This window comes from Lepisma saccharinum, chromosome 21, assembly GCF_977018435.1.
Source record: "Lepisma saccharinum chromosome 21, izLepSacc3.1, whole genome shotgun sequence".
Lineage (NCBI taxonomy): Eukaryota > Metazoa > Arthropoda > Insecta > Zygentoma > Lepismatidae > Lepisma > Lepisma saccharinum.
The window spans coordinates 37,966,979-37,994,802 of NC_139249.1; the positions used below are offsets into that span (position 1 = coordinate 37,966,979).

General features: G+C 37.9%; 1 protein-coding gene across 1 annotated transcript in view; it reads right to left on the minus strand.

Moving 5' to 3' along the window:
- Window positions 1-27,824, minus strand: part of LOC146003907 (uncharacterized) — a 65,634-nt gene that overhangs the window by 20,553 nt on the left and 17,257 nt on the right. The window contains exons 8-9 of the mRNA XM_083142389.1: window positions 20,962-21,121; window positions 15,254-15,367 (exon numbers count right to left, since the gene is read on the minus strand). Of these exons, the coding sequence (XP_082998515.1) occupies window positions 15,254-15,367; window positions 20,962-21,121 (274 nt within the window). The remainder of the gene's footprint in view (window positions 1-15,253; window positions 15,368-20,961; window positions 21,122-27,824) is intronic.

Genomic DNA, 27,824 nt, shown 5'->3' on the forward strand with positions numbered 1-27,824 from the left:
ATAGGAGTAATCGAACAGAAGTCAAACTTATAATCTTCGGCGTGTAATACTGATAGCCTATCACCGAACCACTTTACCATCATAAAATAAATTGAAGTTTTTTTTCTCGGAAATTACTGGCTAGTGCACGCTGGAACCTTGCCATATGAATATCTACCCTACCACTACAAGAAGCCATGTCACAACCTCAATTCTCGAAGCTGTAGCCTCTCCATGTAAAACGATTGCGTCGTAAATATAGTAGATTTTGCTTAAATGTTTTGTGACATTCATACCACCTTTATTTCATTTGCTACAAAGGAGCGTTTGGGTGTGTTGTTTATAAAGAGGAGGGTGGGGATTATATTTCTTTGATTTGATTTGATTTAGTTTATTTTACTTCGCGTTTTGTGCCTCTTGACTAATTTGCGAAGATGGGGATGATTGATGAAATGATGAAATTGATGAATGGACATTCACAAACAACCAAGCCCGACCAGGATTCGAACCCGGGACCCTTGGGATTATATTTCTAATGCATATTGAACGAATTGGTCTTAACTCATAATCATGCCGTAAGAAGGAACGAAAAAAAAATGGCGTCAAGTTGAGTTATACGTGCTACTGTGCTCGTCGGAAAATACTTGTAGATAATTGAAAAAAACTTCTGAAAACCTGCCACACAGACGATACGAACTCGTAAGTATCTCAGGACATAGTGTAGTGATAAACAGGTGAAAATTAGGTATAACTTAAGGAAAAATCATAAAAATGCCAGGCTGTTGTAATTGTTACAAAGCAAAGCTGGAAATAGAAAAACTGCAACGTGAACTATCATCAAGAAATGAGATCATCAAAATTCTCGAAGCAGACAAATTAGAACTGTTAAACCGGAAAAGAGAAGAGAAGATGGAACATGGTACATGGTCAGATGCGGTCAAACGAAACATAAACAAGAAGTCCGCGATAAACTTGTCCAACAACAACTATGCAGCCAATTACAGTGTATCAAATACAGTTGTGCATCCAAACCCGTTTGAAGTGCTAAACAATGCAGAAGTTAGCTCCATAACAACTGCATCGGCTCACACATCAAGGGCAAATGCTTTCCCATTGAAACACATCAGCAAAATGAGAAATCGACACAAAACAAGTAAACGTCCTGACACAAATAAATACGACCAAAACACTCTAGTTAATAAAAGTTACAAAGGTAATGTCTTAATTTTGGGTGATAGCCATAGTCGTGGTATTGCTTCTAAGTTGGGCGAGAAGTGTAGTGAATACAATGTATCTGGATTTACTAAACCTGGCGCCCCATTGACAGAAGTTGTTAAATCATTACCTGACATGTGCAAGGACTATGGAAAAAACGACCATGTGATCATAATGGGTGGTTCCAATGATATATCAAGAAATGGAGGAAAATTGGTAATCTCAGTACTTAAAAACTGCCTTGAAACAACAAAACATACCAACGTCGTCATTACTGCCATTCCACACAGATACGACTTAATACCAACTTCCTGTGTAAATTTAGAAATTAACAGTGTGAACTCTAAAATTTACAAAGTTTGTAAATCCTCTCCCACAGCAAAAATGCTAAGCGTTAGTGAAATTGGAAGAGATAGCCACACAAACCATGGCCAACATCTGAACGGAAAAGGGAAAACACTTCTGTGTGATAATCTTTATGCACTATTTACTAATACACCACCCTCGCAGAAATCAGTGTACCCTCTTAAGGAAAAACCAGAAAGTGAAGTGTGTGAAGTGCAGTGTCATACTAACCTCGTAACTCCAAACAAAAATGATGATACGGTAAAAGGTGAAGAAAAAATTAGTGTCAGTGTCACGGACAGGCCTTTGAAAAGGAATATAAAAAAACCAATCAAACTAAGGGACTCTTTTTTATGGTAAGTGAGAGTAAACAAATGAGCAAATATAACACTTCCTTAAAAAATATGCATAACAATGTTCAATCCATTACCAACAAATTAGATCAGATAATCATATGTCTAGAAGAATTACAACCAGATGTATTTACTGTAACTGAATATGGACTCAATGAAGAACAAACAGAATTCTGTAGGTTAAAAGGGTACAAATTGATCTCATTCTTTACAAGAAAAGAGTTCAAAAGTGGTGGTATAGGCATATTCATTAAAGAAAAACTAATTGGATGGAAACAAATACACTGGTTAGAATCACTATGCATCGAAAAGGTCTTTGAAGTAGCACGTATAGAAATTGATATGGGAAATTTATCTGTGAAGATAATAACCCTATACCGTTCTCCAAATAGTGACTTAAGACTCTTTTATCAATAGCTAGAAATCATGTTAACAAAAATAACAAGATCAAATTGCAAAATCATTATCCTGGGAAATATTAACATTGACCTCCTCAAGAGCAATAATAAAAACACAGAATACATTGATCTCCTTAGGTCCTATGGACTCTCGCAGATAATCACAGATCCAACTAGAATAACATGTAACTCCGAAAGTCTAATAGATCATGTTATCACCAATCTCCCCTCTGACACAATACAAGCAGAAGTGATACACAACTTAATATCTGATCACACAGCACAAATTGTTGAAGTTAGTATAATCAAACCACATTACAACGCAAAAAAACCTATACGAATAGAAAGCCGAAACATGGGGGAAGACAACGTAAACTATTTGTTACACCTGTTAGGTAAAGAGAATTGGGCTCTAGTATTTCAAGAAAGTGAAACCGAAAACATATGGGAGAAGTTCATGACCATACTAACTTACTTCATAAATCTTTCATGCCCCTTAAAAATAAAGCATGTTCAACCAAACAAAAAACAAAAACCTGGGTCACAAATGAAATAATACACAAAAAGAATGACCTCAAAGATATTTATGACAAAATGTGCATAATTAAGGAAAACAAACTTTGTGAGTCATATAGAATAAAGAAAAAATGAATATAAGAAACTAATAAGATATGAAAAATCCAAACACCTCAAAGATAATATCAGAAATAATAGTAATACATCAAAGGCAATTTGGAATATCATAAATGAGCAACGAGGCAGAAAACCCAATAAGCGTAATGAAAATACCACATTATTTGAAAATGAAGTAGAAATAACTAACCCTAAACACATTGCAGATACATTCAATAAGTATTTCTCAAACTCCTATGTAAACTGTCCCATTGACCCCACAAGTGCCCAAACAACTAAAATTGAATCAAATACTGTACTGAACTCCATTTACTTAGATGAAATAACCCTAAATGAACTAGAAACTACGATAAAAAATTTAAATAATAAGAAATCAGCAGGTCCAGATGGTTGGTCAAATAATCTAATTAAAAAATGTTCTCAATACATAACATTACCACTACAGTATGCTATAAATGCCTCTATCAATAGTGGAATTTTCCCAAAAGTACTGAAGAAAAGTATAATTAAACCAATACTCAAAAAAGGAATAGAGACAGAAATAAAAAACTATAGACCAATAACGATCACATCATCTTTCTCAAAACTGTTAGAGAAAATCATTTGTAACAAAATATACGAATTCTGTGCCAAATATAACATAATTAGTCCACTACAACATGGTTTCCAAAAGGGTAAATCGACAAGTACAGCTACTTCTCAATTTATTGAGATAATTATAGATGCATTAGAAGATAATGAGATACCCTGTGCTATTTTCCTGGATCTGTCCAAAGCCTTTGACTGCTTAGACCACTCTATGCTCAAGCAAAAAATATACAATCTTGGCATTAGAGGAAATACATACAAACTGATAAAATCTTTTCTCACGGATAGACCACAGTACACCCAGATACTACATACTGAAAACTCCGCGGTTCACAAAATTATATCTGACACTGAATATGCAAAAACAGGAGTCCCTCAAGGCTCTATACTAGGCCCGCTACTGTTCATACTATATACCAACGACCAGTGGTCAGAAGTAGCGAGCTACTTGTAGCGTCGCTACTGTAGCTAGCTACAAAATTTGTAGCTGTAGCTGTAGCGACGCTACATTTAGAAAATTGTAGTTGTAGCGGTAGCGAAGCTACAAAATTCCTGTAGTTGTAGCGAAAATTTCGCTACAGCTACATTTTTTCTCAGCATTTTGAGGTGAATTTTGAATGTGGCAACAGCGTCAGAAAAAATCGACAATAACCCTTAATTTTGCAGGAGGTTCATAAAGACAGTCTATTACATGGAGATACAGATTATCTAGATTGTAGATTATATATATATGTGTGTAATTTATATAATTAGTATCTGAATAATTCAGATATCCAGATAACTAACTGACATCCAATATATATATAGCCCCAATCCCACCACTCACTCACTCACTCACTGACATAAATGTTCTCCATGAAGGAAGCCCCGGAGGCGAAAAACGCCCGATTACGACCCCCCATGAAATCGTCCCAAAAGGCCGAGAAAATTAAAAAATCTCTCAATCGGCCCTTCCTTAAGGGTGAAAATGCCCTTTTCTCACGTCCTTAGCAACCGTTGCCACGGGCATTTCTTTTGCACACATTGTTTCCTTCAATTCCTAATTGTCCAGCTACATTATATTTCTCACAGATCAATAGCACACAGATGAATGAACTCATGGTTTTGAAAAGGTGCCTGAAACAAGTGTGACATCTACATAATAAGGAGTTTCAGCCCAGATACAATTACGTATATATTGTTATACTCAATGCGTAAATATCTGCATCGTGCTTGTTTCAACTAAATGTTTTGGGGGTATAATGACATGCAATTCCTTAGAACTTGCCGTGCTTGTTGTTCACCAGGGAAACGGACGTTGCTAGGGAACTTAAAGAAAGTTTATTTTCACCCCGAATGCTACTGTAAGGGAATTATGCTAGAGTTTTCGATTGATTGATTGATTGATTTGGTGTTTTAAGTCCACTTTGTGCACAGTATTAGAGTTTTCGAATTTTAAAATGTGAGCATCAGAATTCATTGCAGAGGAGAGATAGAAATTTGCGAAGAATGAAGGAAAACATTTCTTTATTTCAATTAAGTTTAAGAATGTAAAACTGACTACAGAAGTAAAATGTTACTTTTCCAATTTAGTGTCGCTATTGAATTCGTTTACATAAAACATCTAACTAACTATCCTGAAACTGTTATTACTTACCCAGCTTATTATTAAGAAAGAAACCAATAATATTTTGATTATTTGTATAGTGGAACCACGAGCAAAACAACCTGCGCAGACCCGCGGCTCCTGTGCACCGTACCCCCGCTAGTAGGGGAGGGGGAGAGTGGACAATGCTTCCTTATGGCTCGAGGTGGAGGGAAGAAGGGAAAGCTGCGCGGGGACTTCTCATCCCAAGGTTTTTTTCCTTGTGGTCGATCTATACATATTACAGCGCATACACACATAAATTTACGTTCAAAACTTTCGAAATAAGCGAACCACGTCGGCGAGCGCACGAGACGTGGCCACAGGCCACGTCGAAAGTGCGCGAGTATATGAATATATTCCTGCTAGCAGCTCGAAAAAAGTGCCTCGTTTGCGTCACCACCGGAACAAATCCTGTGGATATTCATGGTGTAAGAGACACCAAAATGTCATTAATTGCTGTGTAAGACAGAACTTTCAGTGCAAAAACGAGCGATGGATTTTCCACTGACAAGGGAATAGTGCCAGTAATAAATAGCTCAGTACATTAACAGCATTGATCATCGTCAGTATATAGGATCTCACCAGCAAGAAATTATTGTTACAAGAATGATAGAGTTTCTGGAATTACAATTATTTTCACGATAGTATTTGTTCACAAATTTTAAAATTACAATACGTTTAGAACACTCAGGTTTACACGACAGTTTCCTCAATAATTTCATCATATTGCAAAAAGTATGTACGAGTCATTGACTTTCCTGCAGAAACGACAATTCCCTTTAGTTAATATACATAGTTTTTAAATTTATGTATTTCTCCTACCTTTGCGTCACTTTTCTGTAACTTTTGCTAATCATGACATCATCATCCTTCGCTGTTTCCTGGCTCTGGCTGGGTCGGCATAAAAGTAAAGCCTCTCCATTTTTTCCTGGTCTTTCACCACTCCTCTCTTTTCAAGGTGTTCCAATCTTGTCCTCTTCTCCTAACACTCTCCACTATCTGCTCTTTCCACCGACATCTTGGTCTCCCCCTTGGCCTTATTCCCGCTCCTTGTGCATTTTAAGCTCTTACTGGTAGTCTTTCTGCATCCATCCTCTTCATGTGTCCGAACCATCTCATCTGTGCCTGATCTATCTGTCCTGGAGCTTCACTACACCCACTGTCTGTCGGATCTCCTCATTTCTTATTCTATCCCTTCTAGTCTTCCTCAAAAGACTCCTTAAAAATTTAATCTCCACTGCCTGCATCTTTACTTTGTCTCTCTCTGTCATTGTCCAAGACACTGCTCCATACGTAATTATTGGCACATAGTATGTGTTGTATACTACCTTCTTGAATTTCATAGGTACATCAATGTTCCATATTAATCTTCGAATGCTTTGATATAGTCCACCAACCATTTGTCCTCTTCTGCATACCTCCTCATCTAATCTTCCACTTCTCTCAATCATAACAATGAGGATGAATGGTTTACTTAATTATTCTCTTATCTATAGTAGCTTTTTGCCACTTTCGGCTAATTGTGAGAACGAGGAAGAATGATGAATGATGAGCAGTGTGGGGAATGGAGGAGCAGCAGGATCTCATCCTCCCAGCTTGGTGTCTTTCCTAGTTTTTGTATTTGAGTCCATTTTATGCATAGATAAGCTGATCGAGACAAGATCCTAACCACTATGTGCCTCCGCTGGGTATCGAACCTGGGGCCCTTTTGTAGTCGAAGGGCTACAGGTACTTTTCATTCAAAATGCTGACTTTATATCAGTCTATAAAAATGAAATATTTATTCTCAAGGAAAATATGTTGATGTGAATATAAATACGTAATCCTACCAAATTTTATTTGTGTATAGTTGTAATAATTAATTTGGGTAACACCCTAATTGCAATATCCATATATCAAATTTGAATTGATATGCCACTTGCATAGGTATGGTATTCTCAAAAACTATAGTAAAAATAAGTAACAAAAGTAACATTGCTATCAACATTATCGAATGACTGGAATCATGATAATAAATAACAGAATCTATTTACCAGTAGAAGGGGATTTTTTTAATACCCATATGGTTGTTTTCTTTTTTTTTAGCAGAAGTAGCGCAAGAAGTAGCGAAGTAGCGAGTAGCGAACAGGAGTAGCGTAGCGAGCTACTTCTTGGAAAATGTAGCTGTAGCTGTAGCGAAGCTACATTTTGGAAGAGCAGCTGTAGCTGTAGCGAAGCTACTTTTAAAATGTAGCGTTCTGATCACTGCCAACGACTTACCCGCCCCAGACAATACAAATATTTTAACATATGCAGATGACACAACCATAACATGCAGTGCAAATACGCAAGAACAATTAGAAAGACAAACCTACATATCAGTAAATGTAATAACTCAGCACTTAAATTCATATAACTTGAATGTAAACTATCAAAAAACAATGTATATGGCTTTCAATCCTGGAAATAAACCCAATTTTGATAATATAAACTTACAAATAGATTGTAATCAAATCAATTATGAAAATCCAGTTACATTTTTAGGTCTAGTTATTGATGACAAGTTAAGATGGACATATCATATTGACCATGTATGCAAAAAAGTAGGGAAAAACTTATATCTCCTAAAACTCCTAACACAATATAATGTGTCTGAAATAAACACAAATCTATACTATGGACTTGTATATCCATACCTAGAATATTGCAAAATAGCATGGGGAGGAGCTGCGCAGGAATACACTCAAAGATTGCTTACTCTACAGAAAAGAGCAATAAGGTATATGTTCAAAATACCAATTAGAAACTCATGTAGAGAATTATTTAGAGAAAATAAAACTATGACCATATATTCATTATATATTTACAAAGTAATTGCATATGCACTAAAGCACCGTAAATTAGATAAGAATTCGACCATCCATCAGCACAACACACGTCAAAAAGAGAACTTCCACATGCAAGCACACAGACTTGTTCTCTCAGACAAATCACCTCATGTTGCAGGAATAAAATGCCATAACAAACTTCCCACATACATCAAAGAAATTACAGAAACTCACAAGAAACTGAAATCAATTAAACAGTATTTAACAGATATACCTCTATATAATCTCAATGAATTTCAATAGTTAAATTGGATTAGTAAATTGAAGCATTTAAATTCTTTTGATATTGTATGTCTCCTATATTTGAATTATCTCTTTTACAAGTTTAGTATGTGACACTTATAACTGTTTATGTTTAACCCATATGATTTATTTGTATTTTTGTGTTTCCATTTTGTTCTTTTTATTGTAATCTTACTCCTTTTGTAATATTTAGTATTGTATGACGTTTTCCACACCCATGGATATGGGTCTACGGAAATAAAGAATTTATTATTATTATTATTATTTTAACTCGTGGGGTAGTGGTTATCGCACTGGGTTGTCACTCTAATGGTCGTAGGTTCAAATCCGCACGGTGGCAAAAACTTTTCGTAAGCTTTATTCGTTCCCATTGTTACTATTTGAATTAGTCTTCTTTGAAACTAACAACGAAAGATTATACAATTAACTCTCTCTCTTTCAAAATGGTAATATGAGGACAGGTTTCTTATTATAAGAATTGGAAATTTTAGTGGTCTCAACGCATCTAAAATCCAAAACACTAGATCGACGTTATTTCTACTGAATTCTAAATCCACGTTATACACAGATAGGCTAATGGGGCCTGGACCTACAGTTTCAAGTGAGATACGAACCACTATGTGTCTCCACATGTTATCCTGCACTGAACGTAAAACAAACAGCTCCCCGCCCTCATTTTTAAAACAAATTTACATTAAATATGGTATTTATAAGATAATCATCATTGATTTGATTGTTTTTATTACTGAACGTAAAATAAAACATTTCCCACAATCACCCCTTCGTCCAATCTCTCCCAATATCTTTCTGTCCCTCTCTTTTCACCCTTCCCCCCCCCCCCACACACGTATCAAAATAAATATTTTCCTAGGTTTGTATGTGTATAAATATAACATTAAATACCCCCAAAACTACTATTTATTTTCTACTTTCCGTCACCCCTCTTCCACTCCCACAACCCCTCATTATTATTGGCGTTCGCTAGACCAAGTGGTAATGTATCGACGTCTTGTAATCGGTGTGTCCTTTTCCGAGTTCCAGTCAGGTCGCATAATGTTTCAGATTCCAATTTAAATGTATCCCGAGTCGTGATTAGCCTATGTGTGCAAAAAGTGATCTTAAAACAAACTCTTGACCTCAATAATACAAGTTGTGTATTTTCTTTCAGCTGTGGTTCCCTCTTTTCGTGAGAAATGACGAATTAACCTAATCACGAACTCAACAAATAAAAATGCATCTCTAAATTAATTAATGAAAACTGTTATTACACCCAAACCACTATTTTATCGTAAATGTAAATGAAATGTCATCTCACGTAGTGAAAACAATGTGAAAATTGTTCTAATGAGTGATATATGATTGTCAAACACATACATGAATACATTATATTAAGCTCATGAACTATAATTGGGACAATTTAATACTAATTTGAAACGATTAAAAGCATTAAAACGACAAAGTAAACTTTTGCGCAATCTTTCTGCCGATTCGCATTATTGAAACAATATTTAACCAATGGGGACGTTATCTCATATTTGTAAATGCTGCATTGGTTGAACTTCCTGTGGACAAGACCGTGAGTCACGCCTCCTGCTCCTCCGAATCGAACTTCACTCTGATTGGAGGATCGTATATTTCACAACACTTCCTTGTTTCAGAGCTACCAACATAATTTCGTAAGACGTTGGACTTAGAAAAAATACATGCGACAGATTTTTTGAACATGACTGTACACCCATCAGAAGTATTTGCTGCTTCATGACAACGCCAGACCTCACACAGCTGGTGCAACACGTGAAAAACTTAACGAAATTAATTGGACACCACTTGAACATCCTCCATACAGTCCAGACTTATCCCCTTGTGATTATCACTTGTTTGGACCCCTGAAAGAAGCACTCGGAGGTAAGCGTTTTCAGGATGACGCATAAGTGGAAGAGTTCGTGTGCAATTGGCTGCACACACGACAAATAACTTTCTGGGACAAAGGGATTGCCAAACTCCCTATCCGCTGGCAAAAGTGCCTTTCAGTTCAAGGGAGCTATGTAGAAAAGTAATTACTTTGTTTTGTATTTGTATTTTGTTTCAATAAATTATGAAAAATAAATTCCCGTTTATATTTGATTCACCCTAGTAGAATATTCAGGAAGCCAAACAACAACAATGAAACAAACGTTCTCTTACAAAGGTTGATAAGCATAAACACAATTTTTGACTTCTCATAACTTAGCGGTTCGAGAACATCGAGAAACATTATACACAGCAGAAACAACAGATAATTAAGGAAACATCACGTATTTGGTGAAATTTCTTTCGAAATATGACCAATTATCACAAGAACATTTCAGACGTACACAATAAAATGAAATTCACAATAATAATTATCCACGTTCTGAAATTCGAAATGAATGATACAGGTAATGAGCAACGAAGTCAAAATGGCTATATTAATAAAAGAGATTTACTAACTTCACGTTCAGTTTCAATATTTACTTTCATTATGTTCGAAACTTCTTCCTTTACATTCTAGATTATTTTGTAACGTGATCTAACACACAACAGCACAACATTGTTTTTAACATGCAATACTTATTATTCATTGTTGAAGCTCGTTACAGTAGCTATGAAACTACATCCAAAAACTGACGACCCAACACGCATAACAATTTTATTGTACATTTACTTAAGATTAAAGTTCTTCATATCGGATATCCATTCAAAAGTGGAGAGATGCTGGCAGCTGCAGGATAGAACGTAAGTTTTTGAATTTTATTATTTTTCAGTCGCTTTTCCGTAATTTCTGGCTAATAGCGACGATGCGGATGAGTGATGATATGATTAAATTAAAGAAAGGACACTTACAAAGTGTCTTACAAGAAAGGATCAATACCCAGATCGAGATTAGAACACGGGAACTCCTGTTGCAAGATCGAAAGTCGGCGGCCACTTAACACACTCTGTCATCGAACCGGCATGTTTATGTTATTAACATAGGCGTGCGCAGACCCTCTGATTAGGGGGCAAAAGCCTTGATGAATGTTCAGTCGGGAAAGAAAACCTTGTCATTTTATCTCACGGTTTGTTTTATTGCTTTGATGGGTGTGTGCGTGTATATATATAATAAACATATTATTTAAATACATTGTCCTCCTCCGTAGTCGAGCGGGTTAAGGCGTTCACTCGTCTTGAGATCGTTCGCTGCGGGACGGCGTAGGATCGAATCCGGCTCTGGTCGGAATTTATTCGGCCTACGTATAGGGCCGGTGGCAACCCACCATCGTGAGGAAATTGGGAAGCTCCGAGTGAGTGAGCGTAACCCGGTCGAGAAGACCTACAACAACGGCTGGGGGTTCGTCGGGCTGATCACACGTCACCCCAATACTGGTCTAAGACCTCCACGCTATAACAGGTGACGGAGGAACATTGTGGGAGGGAGACCAGCAGTCGGTAGGTAAGCCAAGGCCCGCCAAGGTGCTGTAGAGCTGTAGGGTTATGGTTATTTAAATACATTACATAATCAGTTCATCCGCCCATAACAAACCAACAGCAAAAATTATATAAATTGTCTCTGAAATGTGCGCATTTTCCCATTGCTCTCTCTGGTAATTTACAATGCATTACAGATAACAATGAAATTGCGAGCAAGAAAATTTTTAGATCCAAATTTTTGCAAACTGAAAACAATATTGATTTAATAGGGCGCAAGAATAATCATGGGGCGCCATGGCATTCTCTTTTACATTTTTTTTTTCATTTAGATCGTTCGGCGCCCAGGACCAACTCCAGATAAAATTTGCAGGTGCTCTTGACCGTCAGGAAGAAATAATGCAAGGAAGACGTAAAAACTAATGGACGTCTGGAAGAGGGGGGGCAAGGATGACCACTCCCCCCTTTGAAGACGAATGTCAACCTAAAAGTATTATTTCACACGTATAATTTGATTTCAGACATAGAAATTTACATTGGGGATGCAGGAATGCGATATTTTAAAATTCAAGTAGTGTTATTTGAGGAGGGAACACTATTATCGGGGTAATATGGCCCATAGAAAAATATCTAGCTTGTCCCTCCGTGGAAAACATCTGCGGTCGTCCATGTTTAGGGGGGGGGGCAATTACCCTCCCTTGGCCTTCCCCGTGCGCACGCCTATGGTTTTTAATGCTACATTGATTTTGTTTATTTTACTCTGCTTTTCTGCCACTTTTGGCTACTCGCGAAGATGAATATGATGGGACAGCCATAAAGAACATCCATTCCCAGGCCATCATTCGAACCCGGGACCCTTATTAATGCTATTTATTTTCAAAGGTGTTTGACTATAAAATAGATAAACCCTGTGGCCATAGAATGACAAACAAAGTCTGCCAACCAGATTTCACTTCGATGACAGCTAGTGAACTCATAGAGTTCGATGCTTGATAGATTAGATTGCAGAATGAATGCTAGTTATTCTCTTTATCTTCTATTTTATCTATTAGTTATATCCTGTGTTATATTTCGTGCTAACAAAATATAACACACAGGATTTTCCTGAAGTAACTTGAATTCTTGCTGTAACACGATTATGCCTTGTTTCCATATTAAACACACTATAGCTGCTGACCAAGGCAGTTTTTTTTGTTTTTGTTTTTTAATTAAAAGCACTTTACACGTTACATTTCCACTCTATATCTCATGGATTCCTGTTATTTGGATGGCAAGAAAAACTGTAGGACATCTTCCGATAAGGTTTTTCCCTACCGTTTGGTAGGTGACGTCGTGGAAGTTCCACCTAGGACAATGGGCCTGGCTATACGGTGGTGGCCCTATACTAGGTGTGATAGTACACGACGTTTTCCGAGCTGTACGAGTTCGTCAGCTCTGGAATATTGCTGGGTCGGGAGGATCCTACTCTGGCTCAGCTCAGCGTCCACTGTTGTTATGCTGGGGTGAACTTGGCCAGCTTACCACGGTACAATTACAGTAATAACAGTAATCCCTGAGATATCCCCATGTCACTTCAGCAAAATGTAACTATGTAATGAAGTAATTCTTGATAGCCAGTGTGTGTGTGTGTGTAGGTATGCAAATAGATGGTATGTAATGAAAGACCACTAACGGTTTTTCCTTTTTAGTCTGCGAAGTAATTCCTAAAGCTTGTAGGTTAGCTTGAGTGATAGGTATTTCAAGTGCTTTGTGCAATTTTTATTACCTTAGATTTAAACATGTCAGTATTGCAGATTCAAAAGGAAGAATGGTGTATTATAAGAGATCGCTGTGAACATGAAAGCGAGAGGTTGTTATACACAGATGCAATCGACATTTATATCGAGCTTATTTGCAAGCGCCTATATCAAGTCGATTGCAGTTGGTTCTCCGGCGCAAGGCTGTAAGGTACAAATGGCCTTGCGTCCCTCTTCCAACTGAAAAAAGAGGCCCTCACAGATGGTAGAGACGTTGACGGCGTTGTGAGGCTTTGAACTAACATCTACCTGTACCAACCAAGCCGCATACTTTCAGGACCTTAAGAGACATAGATTGCCCGACTACATTCAGACTCTTTATGTCGCCTATGAACCCATACATATTCATAATCTACAACGCGATTGTTTCTTTCGACGGATCAATCTGAGTAGACTACCTAAAATATACCATCTATTTCACTCTGGACTCCTTAAAAAAGCTAATCCGTAGAACATAGCTGTCTCCTGCTAAAAGAACCATATATTTTTAAAATAAAACAGTGCAATTGTAGGTTCAGTGAGGTACCCGAGTCTGTAATTCGCCCCTGCGAACAGTAATTTCTGGATCCGCCAATGAACGGAGATGGTAACCAACCCCTTCATCCAGAGTGGTACTTGAAGGGCGGATGAAGGGAAATTCCCCCTCTGCTCGCAAATTTTGCCTTTGGAATGAAAAGGGGTGTTATACATATAAACGTATAATACGCCGATGCTTTGAAAGCGGTTACTGCAGTTTTTCTCTCACTGCATACATCTTCCACTAACTTTTTGATTATACCCCTCTATTTGGGAAATGAGTCACTTTGAAGGATTTTACATTGCAAATTCCAAAGACCTCTTGACATAAAATAAAATAAACAACAAAGTTTATCCAGCATTTTCCAACTGGGGGTGTAAGTATAAATTTAGAGTCAAAATGATCATGGATTGGGCCGTTGTGAAAGAATTAGGGGGATAATGACGAATTTTGGGAGGTGTGAGGGGGTGTAGGGATTGTATAAATCACTGGCTCCAAGTCGAACAAAGAACGAATTCTCTCTTGATATGCAAATGTGATTATCCGGCATGGTCTTGCTTTCCTACTCACTCAGTTGCAGTGAAGCAGGAACGTTTTTGATTTGGGTGGGTATATATTTCAATCAATCAATCAATGTATGTATGTATATGTATGTATATATATATATATATATATATATATATGTATGTATGTATGTATGTATGTATGTATGTATGTATAATGCCCTTTTTCATTTTAACAGCTTTTTAAAACATGTACAATTCCAGATAAGGCGCGGGCCTCATTGTGTCATTTTGCACTCATTTTAAACATTTTTACTTCATCTCATGGTTTTCAGAGAGCAGAAATCGAAAGAACTAACTAGTAGTACAACAATTTAGTATAACAAGATCACGGTGGTTTGAATTCTCTTGGATAGGGAGATATTTCGAATAAAGAACTTTTGTTTTAGTTTAGCTTATAAAACCGAGGTTTTCTGAACTGGAGCTTCTTGCGTGTCAAATTAAGAGGTATAATTTGCATGAAATTTAGAAGGTACAACAAACCTCGTACGCCAGGAACAGGTTTAGAGCTGTCACCTGCTCACATGTTCACTGAACCACACAATGTGTTTGTTTTGCACATCTTGGTGGGAGATTGCCCTCATTAATCCATCTATGACTATGTTGAGTTAAAAATAATAAATTCTTATATGTTATATTCATTGTCAGTCTAAATTCAATAGATATATCAATAAATGTAATGCGCCAATTCAAGAAAACTTACAGCACGTGTCTCCGATGAGCTCGAATCCTTCTCGGCACCCCATCAGCAGATTGATGACGATGGAAGACGTGATTGGACGGAAGACGAGAGACCGAAGTGGAGACCTGGAAACAACTGACATCGATATTGACGTAAGATTATGATGGGTCAGCAGTCTTTATAGTATCGTAAACGATCGAAATATAAAAATGAATAAAAATGAATACATCAAACATTCTCTGCAGGCAAGGGCAACAGCAGAAAAAGATTCTATCTGGGGTAAAAATTATTATGGATATATTGGCATCGTGTGATGTTGTAAGTGAGAGAAGAGGAGACGTGATAAAAGCTATCGGGTGTGATAGGAAGGAGGAGAAATAAAGAAGACGGAGAGAGAAAAGGGAAAAGAGGAAAAATGAGAAATGGTGAGGGAAAGAAAGAAACGAGACAGAGAAGAAAAACTACTCGAGGCAGAGAAAGAGAAAAAGATTCGAGAGAAAGAAATAAAGAGAGAAATACTCGAGGCAGAGAAAGAGAAAAATATTCGAGAGTCAGAAATAAAGAAAGAAATACTAGAGGCAGAGAAAGAGAAAAAGATTCGAGACAAAAAATAAAGAAAGAAATACTAGATGCAGAGAAAGAGGAAAAGATTCCTGAGAAAGAAATAAAGAAATAAATACTAGAGGCAGAGAAAGAGAAAAAGATTCTAGACAAAGAAATAGGAAAAGAAATACTCGAGGCAGAGAAAGAGAAAAATATTCGAAAGAAAGAAATAAAGAAAGAAATACTAGGGGCAGAGAAAGAGAAAAAGATTCGAGAGAAAGAAATAAAGAAATAAATTTTCGAGACAGGGAAAGATAGATTTAGAATAAAACTGGAATGAAGAGAATGATGATAGATAGAGAGAGAGAGAGAGAGAGAGAGAGAGAGAGAGAGAGAGAGAGAGAGAGAGAGAGAGAGAGAGTTAGGAAATACAGAAAACAGGAGAGAAAAATAAATGATCACAAACAGAGGCGCAACCACGAATTTTTGTCCGGGGGGCCAAGTACCAGCACAAACGTTCCAATAATAATAATGATAATTTTAATAATAATGTTATAATTATAATATCTTGTGGCATCTTGTGCCACTTTTGGATAATTTGCGAAGATGGGAATGATTGATGATATGGTGAAATCGATGAATGAACACTCACAAACATCCATGCCAAAGCCGGTATTCGAACCCTGGACCAACATTATTATTATTATTATTATTAGTAGTAGTAGTAGTAGTTGTTGTTTTTGTAGTAGTAGTAGTGGTAGTATCAAAGACGTTATTACCCTCGTAAATTATGCAAAAAGGGGTAGAAGTTGGTGCTAAAGTATTTGTTTTCGAACAAACGATCTAAATTATTTTTCAACACGTTCAATTTCACATTAATAATGGAAAACAAGCACACAAACTATTTTTGAAAGACAGAAAATGCTTGGTAAATGCATTTCAAATATAATTATTTTTTACATTAACATGTATAACTTTCATGCACGATATATGTTTCACATATATGCAACATGGAGCGACGTGGACACTAAATTGTGTAAGTATTCAAAGTTTCTTTAATACATATTCTATACAACATATATTATTTAAATACATTACACATCCAATTAAAAAGTTACCTAAATTGTCTCTGAAATGTGATCGTTCCCTTTCCTTAAAACAATTGTTCATGCATTTTAAGCAAAATCAATTAAGACAAGTCTTACTTCTCTGTCTGGAAATTTACAATGCATTACAGACAGGGGCGTATTTAAGGGGGTGTTCAACGGGTCCAACAACCCCCTTATTGTTCAGAAGAATTACCAGATTACCTGTTCTATCCGCTTGTTCATAAACATTTCTTCAGACTTATTTTATTCTCCTAAATTCGAGACGTATAGGACGGAATACGGATAGGAAGAAAATTACGTAATTCTACACACCAGATGGGACTGCAAACCAAATGTCTCCAAATTCCTGATAGTTTCGGAATTTCTGCGATAAGAAACTGCATTGGGACGGTCAAATCAGTTGTAATTTTTCCTCTCCAGTCCTTGTAAAAAAAAATTGTTTTTAAAAACGTAGTGCAAGAAAATCAGGGAAACACCGTAATAGTCTCAAGTTGTTTGACACAAGATGAACAGAAATGCATCAATACTAAGTACCGTGGCTGGTGGTAACCTGTGGGGAGTTTGAAACATCTCCACTTGTTCTAACCAAATTATTTTCATGCAGTGCAAGATTATGTTGGGCACCTCAAAAGGTGGACTGTTCTGTTCGGTACTGTGAACATGACAATATCTAATAGAGTATTTAAAGAAAAAAAAGAGAGTTCTGAGAACTTTAATGATATTTAATCCAAAGCAGAGAAACTACTCAGACGCTATGATGAAAAAACGAAGACCTAGAACACCCAGCCATTAAATCTGAGGAAATAATGCACCAGCTGAGAGCACAAAAGATTATTACAAGGTAAACCTTTCTTGTCCGTTGTTGGACCATTTTTAAGTAGAATTGAACTCACGTTTCTCTTAACACAGTCAACACATTGCAAAATTGCAACAACTTATTCCAAAAATGTAAAATGGCTATCCCTCATTCATTGGAACAGTGTGTCCAAATGTTGGATGGCCTGGTTGATAGATTGGATTTTGATAGCCTGATCATACCTAGGCCTGCTATACGTCCAGGATTTTTCGTGACAATCCAGGAATGATATAATTTGTCCTGGTGTCCCGAATAGTTTCTTCGGGATACACAAATGTCCTCGAATCGGGTAGGAAAGAAGGAATGATTAAAACTATACTTTCCTCAACTTTATTTTTATTTTAATGAGTAATATTAAAATGCTCATTTATGAGGCTCAGTCAATAAATAACGAGGCAGAGGATATTTCACAGTACTTACGTAACGAACCTCAGAAGTATTGTCCGCCACTGTTAAGGCATTTATCCCACTGTGATACCACTCGCAAAATGGCATGCTCGTAGAACTCCTTTGACTGCTGTTGGATCCAATTGCGCACGTACTCCCTGACGTCATCGTCCCATTGAAACCCTTGTCCCCACAGTGCTTTTTTGAGGTCACCGAATGATGAAGCCATACGGGGACAGATCTGGAATATAGGGGGAGTGGCTCAGGACTTCCCACTTGATTTTTTTCCAGACATTCCATTGTTGCGTTGGCTGTGTGTGGTTTAGCGTTGTTGTGCAATAGGATGACACCACGAGAAAGGTGACCGGGACGTTTCCATTTGATTCCCTTCCTGAAGTTCGTTAACGTATCACAATACCGCTGGGCATTGACCGTAGTTCCATGCTCCAGGAATTCTACGAGGAATGGTCCCTTGCGATCGAAGAAGAACGGAAGCATGGCCTTGCCGGCACTAGTGTGGAGGGTCTTGAACTTTTTTGGTGGAGGGGAATCTGCGTGCTTCCAAACACGGAATGACTGGACACGGCCACTGCTAGGTTAGCAGCCTTTGCGCATACCTTTCCAGACACGTACACCATCTAGCGGGAAAACGCGCGCGAATCAGTTTCGTCACACCTGCACCTCCATTTCGGGCCCGACGATCCATTTCGAACTACTATAGTTTTGGCGTAATATCCTCTGCCTCGTTATTTATTGACTGAGCCTAATACTAAACAATCTAACTGTACATTGAACTGCTCCCTCTCGATAATACAAGAGTTATCGAGCTACAAGAAGATGCTGCAAAGATATTTGACTTCAAGATAGCGCCGCCGTCTTCTAGCAGCACTGAATTTCAGTTGCAAATCTCTTCCATTGCATTGTAAACTGTTTACTGCAAACAGTCAGTACTTGAAAGTCCGCAGTTCTCAAATATAGTTTAGACATTGTGAGATGGCAGTTCATTATGGCACCGAAAAGTAATTGCAAATTAATGTTATATATCGAAGTAGATTTCTGTTTCTTTTTAAGAAGTATAAAGAATATGATAATGGACATTTTCACTTATGAAATATAGCAACCCTTTTCGTACCAAAAGTTGAACCCCCCACCCCTTACGTGAACTATATAGCCTATACACCCATGATTACAGAGAAGAATGATACGTGCGAGCGAAACGAGTAAGAAAATTTTTGGATCCAATTTTTTTGCAGGCTGTAATTAATATTGATTTAATAGGGCGCAAATAATTTCACGGGACGCCAATGCATTCTCTCTTTTACAACTTTTGTGCCTCCCCGATGGTGGAGTGGTAACATCGTCGCCGTGTGATCAAGGGGTCCCGGGTTCGATATCCGGTGGAGGCACATGGCACAGTGGTTCGAATCCCACTTTAAACTGTACGTCCAGTCCCAATTAGCCTTCTGTGCGTAAAGTGGACTTAAAACCAGAAATCAAACAATCAATCTTACAACGTATTTTCATTTAGATCGTTCGGCGCCCAGGGCCGACTCCCGCCGCCCCCTAGCTACAGTTCTGAACTTGATAAGACTAAGAGAAGCAGGTATTGAGAGCGAAGCGAGGAAGAAAATTTTACGAAAGTAATTTTTATGTGCATAAAATTTGAAGTTGTGGGCGGTAATTGTCCCCTGAAGGTATACTTGGCCGTCAATGTTTCCCTTGCCACCCCTAGAACTCATTTCAGTCCAAAGTTGGGGGGTAATGGCCCCCTGCACCCCCTGTGGTTGCGCCACTGATCACAAAATAGGAAGAAAGTACGAAGAGATACTCAAGACAGAAAAGTCATGAAAGGCTATAAAGAAGATACAAGAAAAGAAAAGAGAGAAGGGGGTTACAAACAAAAGGGAGTTATCCCTTATTTGAGGGACTAGCATGGAGGACAGACACCTCTTCTGACGGCACGCATGTCTGTGGATCATCTTCCAAGACGGTGATGAGGTATGAAGCAATGATAATACAATGACAAATATAGGGTGCGGCAGAAATATTGTGACAATTTAAATTTGTAAAATCTATATTAAACTTCAGAATAATAATGAAAACACTTATGTGACTGGAAGGTACATACAAAAGCATTTCATGTGATGCCTATGTGTTGAAAATAATGTCACTCAGATGAGCACCATTCTCCCTCAAACAAACCTCTGCATGTCAACGTACAGCAGTCACTGCCTTGTGCAGGCAACTGTTACGTCTCACCGATATGTGACCATGCTGACGGACTTTCTACAGCCAGAAGTGCGTAGGCTCGGTCTTCATAGGCGGCGTGTATGGTTTCAGCAAGATGGTGCCGCAGTGCACACAACGGGGACATCGATGATGCTTCTTCGTGGGATGTTTCCACGAAGGATCATGTCACGTCCGGGAAATGTCACATGGCCTTCACGTTCGCCGGACTTATCTCTCCTTTTGTGGGGGCTGTTGAAGCAAAAGGTCTACATGACCCGACCTGACAAGTTGGATAACTTAACGAGTATATTAACACTGCAATACAGCAAATTCCGCTGGAGATGCTGCATAAGGCTATGGCAGCTGTACGTCGACGTGCAGAAGTTTGTTTGAGGGAGAATGGTGCCCACCTGAGTGACATTATTTTCAAGACATAGGCATCACATGAAATGGTTTTGTATATACTTTCCAGCCATGTAAGTGCTTTCATTGTTATTCTGAAGTTTAATATAGATTTTACAAATTTAAATCGTATCAATATCTCTGCTGCACCCTGTACTTGTCTTGGTCAGATTTTTTGTTTTGATACAAATAAATGTACTCACCGGAAGTGTTCAAGATCTTGGCCACGTTATTCAGAAGCAAGCTGGTGAACTTCACCTGCAGGAGCTTGAAACATGGGAAGTTGCACCTATCACTGTACATCTTCTCTTGCAGAGGAATCACGTTCAGTGTGAAAGCCAGATTTAACCGGTCGGTTTTAGCCTGGAAGTCAACACACAAATAAATAAATTACATGCTGCAGGACAATGGCGTACGCAGGATATTTTTCGGAGGGGGCTGGAAAACTGTACAGGTGGATATTACGTACATAGCTCCGTCCTAGAGAGGGCGCGAAACACTATAAAATATTGCATAATTATCATTTTTGAGCTTCGTAGTACAGATTGTTCAAAGACAATACATTGTATTCGGAAGCCAGTGGAGTCATTTTAAGGCGCGCTTTCAGTTAGCACTGGTTTCTCCCAAGTTATTTACTGCTTTTACTTGAAAATTATGATTTTATAAAATTTCGAGAGTCCAGCAGGGTATAATAATGAACGAATTAGTAATTCCAAAGTAAAAAATTCGTCAACGTTTCTTTTTGAGTCCAGTTTATGCACAATTAGGCTAATTAGGACCGGAGCAATAGTTTAAAGTGAGAAATGAACCACTTTGGAATGTGCCTCCACCGCCGATCGTACCCAGGACCCCTTCATTACAAGACGTCTAGTAATACCATCACACTGCTTTCTCAATAGGTGTGGTCCAGCTAGAAGTCGAATACATAAAAATGATTTAAAAGTAATAATTTAATTTCCACAAATTAAGTTTCTTCCTTATATCTCTTTCCTTCATTTTTGAGTTACTTCACTTTCTTACTTCTCTAGATTAATCGCTACGATTGAAATTCACTAATTGAAGGAGAGAGCAACACTAAACACTCAATTTATAGCGAGGATTCGAACCTAACACCCCTGGATTAGTAGGCCCTGTGCAACCATGGCATATATACTAGCTTCTCTCAAAAATCTTAGGTTCATATTCACAAATCCTACATGGAAGTCGCAACTGTAGTTGTGGCTAATGGCAACAACCAATAGAAGCGTATTTATGACATGACGCAACAATCAACCAGCCACGTAGACTGTTATATAAAAAAAGAAGTCCAAGCCTTTCCTTCGTTAATGTCGAAGAACTGAAAAAAGCCGCCGCCACGAACGTGGGTGGGGATAAACAGCAACCTTGCAACTTCAATGTGGAGACCGTGGGAAAATGCTTGTGCGCGGAGGGACAAGGTGGCGTAGAGTAGATGTGTGGCAACACTGTGCGTTGAATGTGATTGTTACACCTGGTGGGCGCTCTCCGTGGACTTCAATGTCAGCCGGTGGTTAACGTAGCTAGCGCGTCGACTATACAAGCATCACTAACAATTTGAAACTGTGGGTCTCACCACTTAACAACAGTGATTTATCCACACACTGGTAATTCCCCCACCCCCACCATCAAAATAGGGATTTCCCTACCATAGTAAGCATTTGCTGTGTATATCTGAATCCAACAATAGCTTACATCATTTTCAATGCAAGTTTATTTCGGACACTTGGGGTGTAGTCAGACATGTGTTCCCGAAATTTGGTCAAATTACTATCTGCTCTAAAATGAAATTTTTACTGAAGCAAGAGTAGCGATTTTTCAATGATTTTGTGCTGCTGGATAAAAGGAAATGACATTAACCTCTATTTCAGTTATATTTCATGTATTTCTAGGAAATGTAACTATAATTACATGCAAATGTATCATGTGTCCTATATGCAGATACTATAATCAACACGAAAACGTTATCATTGTCCGAAATTGCTTGTAGATGGATATAATGACACGCTAAACTTATTTTTCATGCCATTATGTAGATAGAGTGGAATTTCACAATATTTTACTCACAGTCCATAAGTGTGCTCAAGGGGGTTATGGGGAGCCAGCCCTCCTTTGTATTTTCACTTAGAAATTCAGCGTAGAGTAAAACATTTAGTTTAACACAAGCCATAAATTTTGTTTCAATTTGTCTTTTTTCAGCACGTGTGTTTCATTTATGCAGAGCATGTATATAATTATGCCTAAAATTACACTGAATGCACAGCGTTCACCAAAAGTTTCAGAACAACGACATTTTATACTAAGCAACCCAACTTACAAAAAACGTTGTTGTGTTGCATATAGAGTTAGGTTCAATCTGCACAAAAGATATGCTTCAATACAAGAAAGAAATAGAATAAGGTATTTTGTATTTATAAATACAAATAATTCAGTAATCGCAAATGACAAAATACTTCATAAGTAATAGAGTTCCTCTATGGTTGACGCGTTTACTTGGTTAACGTGTAAGATCTGAAGCGAGAAGTCGCCACGAACGTGAGTGGGGATAACAGCGAGCGAGTTGTTTTCGTTCAATGACACTCAACCTTCAGCCAACGGGCGCAGCTGTCATTCTGCTCGCTTACTCCACGTGGAGTCCTTGTGCCAATGGGTGCAGCTGTCATTTTGCTCGTCTGGTCCACGTGGAGTCTCAACCGTGCGGTGAATGTATTGTTGGAGCTGGTGGGCGCGCTCCGTCGACTTCAAAGCCAGCCACTCGTTAACGTAGCTAGCGCGTCGACTATACTGAATCGATTTCATACTATTTCATGGCTGATAAATCTACACAAAATAATAGAAGGGAGAAGAGGTGAGAGGAGAGGAGAGAAAAGATAGCACAGAAGATGGAAGGAAAGGAAATTAGAGAAAAGTAAAAGATGGAGAGGGGAGCGGAGAATACTGAAAAGAAGAGAAGAAAGGAGAAGAAAAACACGAGAGGAGAAAAGAGGAAAGGAGACGGGTAGACGTGAATAAAGGAGTGGAGAGAGGAATAAAAGATAATAAAGAATTTAAATGAAATTTTATTTCATCTTTTTATTTCCATAAATTATTAAATAGAATGCAAACTATAGTTGCTCGAATTAATCAAAAAGAAAAAAAATGGAATAAATCGAACCCAGAATCTTCGGTACCACCATGCCACTTGGCAGTCAGATAATATATTCACTTCATGAGGCGCGCTTGGAAATCTTCAAATCTTTGAAGTGCTTTTAAGGGAAATGTTTGCCTAATGTGCGGTAGTACCTTGACATACCAATACTTACAGTGTATCCTACCACTAGACGATTTGATTTTGATTTGATTTGGTGTTTTAAGTCCACTTTATGCACAGTAAGTCTAATCGGGACTGAACCTACAGTTTAAAGTGGGATCCGAACCACTTGTGCCTCTACCGGGTATCGAACCCGGGACCCCTTGATTACAAGGCGACGACACAACCACTGCGCCATCAGGCCACTAGACGAAGTGCAGTCCCAAATTCATTTTCCCAAGCCTTTTTTTTAAAAAAATTGATTTTAGCTGTTTATGCACCAGTTACATTTTTTTTCACATTTCATAATTTTATGAATTAATATTTTCTCATCTTTGCAGCATAACAATATTCAAGCATTCAACAATAATTATATGCATTGTTGAAGCCTAATATAGTAGCTATGAAAATGCACTCGACAATGGATACGTCACAAGTTCTATTCTAGTTTTATTTAAGGTAACCGTTATTTATAAGTTTTCAATTGCAGGACAATGACAATACTACAAGAACAGTCAAGGTATTCACGATATTAAATCCTATGGGGAGAAACTCTTGCAGCTGTAGAATATAAGTGCTTGTCCCACTCCTCATGGCGGTTGATATTGTGTGTGTATTATATTGAATAATTATTTCTATCAACAGAAATGATTTTCACTTGTGAAATATTACTTTTCTGAGTTCACTAAAGTTATTTGCTTTGAAAAGAATTTCATGAATATATTATTTTTTGTGCTTTCTTTTGTTTGAGTTGACACACCAATGTCACCCACTGTTGAGTCTATAGAGTTAAGTAACTACTATGTCATGTTACGATTGAGCAGCTCTCAAGCAGTAAAAGATTGGACTTGTATCTTTTAGTGATAAACTAGTGGTGAAAAAGTAAAATTATGAGTTTAATAGCGTTTACATTATTAATGATAATTTAAATTATGAACAGGTTCAATTAATAAATAAACTTCAATGTATGAAATTAGCAGGGAAGAAACAAACAAAAAGAAAAATAGAAAATAATTTATATGAAGCTAAACAAATTGTCTTAATTGCAAGTGTTAATGTATAACAACTCTAGTCAATGTTGTCTGCTTTCCTAGACATGATTAATTATATCTGTCTATGAACAACCGATCCCTAGGTAAGAAATAATTAATCAGATTATCCACACTTTCATTGTTCAGAGCAACATGGCATGCACAATACAAAATCGACGTTGCATATCGTACACAAGCATACAGGATTTGCCTGAAGTAACTTGGGTTAAGTAGGAACATTTCCTGGCCTATGATTATCAGTATCATCATATATAGAATTACTATTGGACGAGGATTGTTTTTGTTCTGAACGGAAATAATGTTCTTCAATGCACGGGATAGATTAATGAGTATTTATATTCGACTATGTATAGTTTGGAGACTCCAAGATGACACGTCCTTTCCCATTGCACTATTATTTATTGTTATTAATTACCTTTTTCTCTTGTACAAATGTTTATTGTTCTTTAATCTTAATTTCTGTAATTTACCTATCACTGATAATGTCAGGATAGTGACTGACCTGTATATACTTATCTTGTTAAGAGCTATTACCATGGAAATTACGATTGTGTTTTGTCTTGACTTTGAAGTTCGGGCTTGGAGTTTTAATAGAGTGATCAAGTTGAATTATAAGAAGTTTAATTTCTTTGAGTGAAATGGATTATACGCGTATGTTAGGCATATAAGTATTTAGTTTGCAAAGAAGTAAAATAGACTTCCTATTTCTTAGTGAAAACTTAACGTTGATTTTTATTTGACGAACTAACAGATATATACCGTGCGTCCATTTCGATCTGCAGCCGAGAGATCGGGAGAAGCGTGGCGGGCGGCACTGACGGAGATGCCGACATTTGCGGCCTGAAATGCCCGCTTATTTTTATGGACATATGCAGACATTTATATAAATATTGCAAAACGAGCACTAACCTGTGTTATAAGAGTATGGTTTTAATTTTAGTAGCTTAGTGACTGTATGTGCCGATGATTTTGACACGCCCACCTCTTGTGAAACACGGCGTAGAGGTTTGTTTGGAGAACGTTCTAACGCTGCACCAATATCATCGAGTTTTGCTTCGGTTAGAATCCGTCGTTTTTGCTTAGGTGTTTTAAAATTTAACGATACAGTTTCTTGTAATTTAAGGACAAGATGTCTAACCGTATCTCTATGTGGAAACGCATGGGAATTTCTGTACAAATTACCTACACACGTCTCGACACGAGTTTGTTTTCACGTAGGTACGTGTCATACATAAAAAATCTTTATTCTAACGTGAATCTTGCGGCTGGCATTCCAATCGTCTCACTGACACGTCACACATACACACTACAATAACACAAATAAGTAACTGCAAGTAACCAAGAATAACACTCTTGCGCACAGTACGAAATTAACACGCTCTTGGTTTACATTGCTTGCCACTATATTTACAACTCTGTCTTCATCTAGTCGCGAAGGAACAAAAAACTCGAGCTCGGAGATTTCGGATTGCAAGGAAGCTCACGAACACTATTGACTTTTAACGGTTTCTTCTACAGCGTAATCTTGATACAGTGTTGCACATTCAAAACCTCCAAACGATCCCCATCGGCTCAAAACTCTTTCAAGGATATAAACTTAAGCAGGACGTTACTGGTCAAAACTATGATTAAAATGTTTTATTATCTGTGGCTCTTAACATCGTTTCTAAAGAGTATTTATTTGTGCATATAAGAGCAGAACTTGGATGAATTACAGCAGAACTTTTGCGTGTTATAACACAGGTTAGTGATCGTTTTGCAATATTTATATAAATGTCTGCATATGTCTATAAAAATAAGCGGGCATTACAGGCCGCAAATGTCGGCATCTCCGTCAGCGCCGCCCGCCACGTTTCTCCCGATCTCTCGGCTGCAGATCGAAATGAACGCACGGTATTACCCAATACCCTGAGAGGCATCACGTGAATGCTTTCAAGTCTTCACGTGAACACTTATTATTTGGTGTTTTAGTCAAACCATGTTCTTGTTACTAACAGAACATGTCAAAGATAGCCTAATGGTTACGGCCATTTCCTTGCAGACAGGATTTCTTGATAGGGGTGTGGGAGGCAAATAATCGAAGTTCGGATAGCAAGCAAAACTGGGACCGCTCCCGAAATGCATACGTGTGTGAAAGTGTCTAAACTTGGCCCAAAACTTTCACGACGTATGGCTTCCACCCTTTTATAATATATAATCGCCGTCCATCCACGGGCTACGGAACTGCTCCCAGTGCGACCAGGGAGGGGGGGGGGGGGTGCTCTCCACCATTCAGGCGATGTGGGGGACTCGAACACTCTACCCTTCCTGTTCGGCTCGGAGGCCTCGTTGGAAGTTCCACCTAGAACGGTCTCCACGTGACCTTAGGTATGATAGTACACGAAAGTTCTCCGAACTAGGATTGGTTCATCAGCTCTGGAATACCCTGTTGGGAAGATCCCACATTTTACTCTACATCCACTGTTGTTATACTTGGGTAACAATGACCAGCTTACCACAGTATGATTACAGTCCGTTTGTTGTATGTTTTTAACGTGTTAAGTTCCAAATGTGTAATTGGTATTGAGAGTAAAACATCAAAGCTAAATGCTAAGAAGAAATTCGGTTCTTATGTGCTAATGGGACCAGGTATTAACATGCGCAGTCGATCATTCAGAGTATTTCCCATGCTACTTCAGGCAAATGCTCGTGTGGTACCATTCTTTAAGAA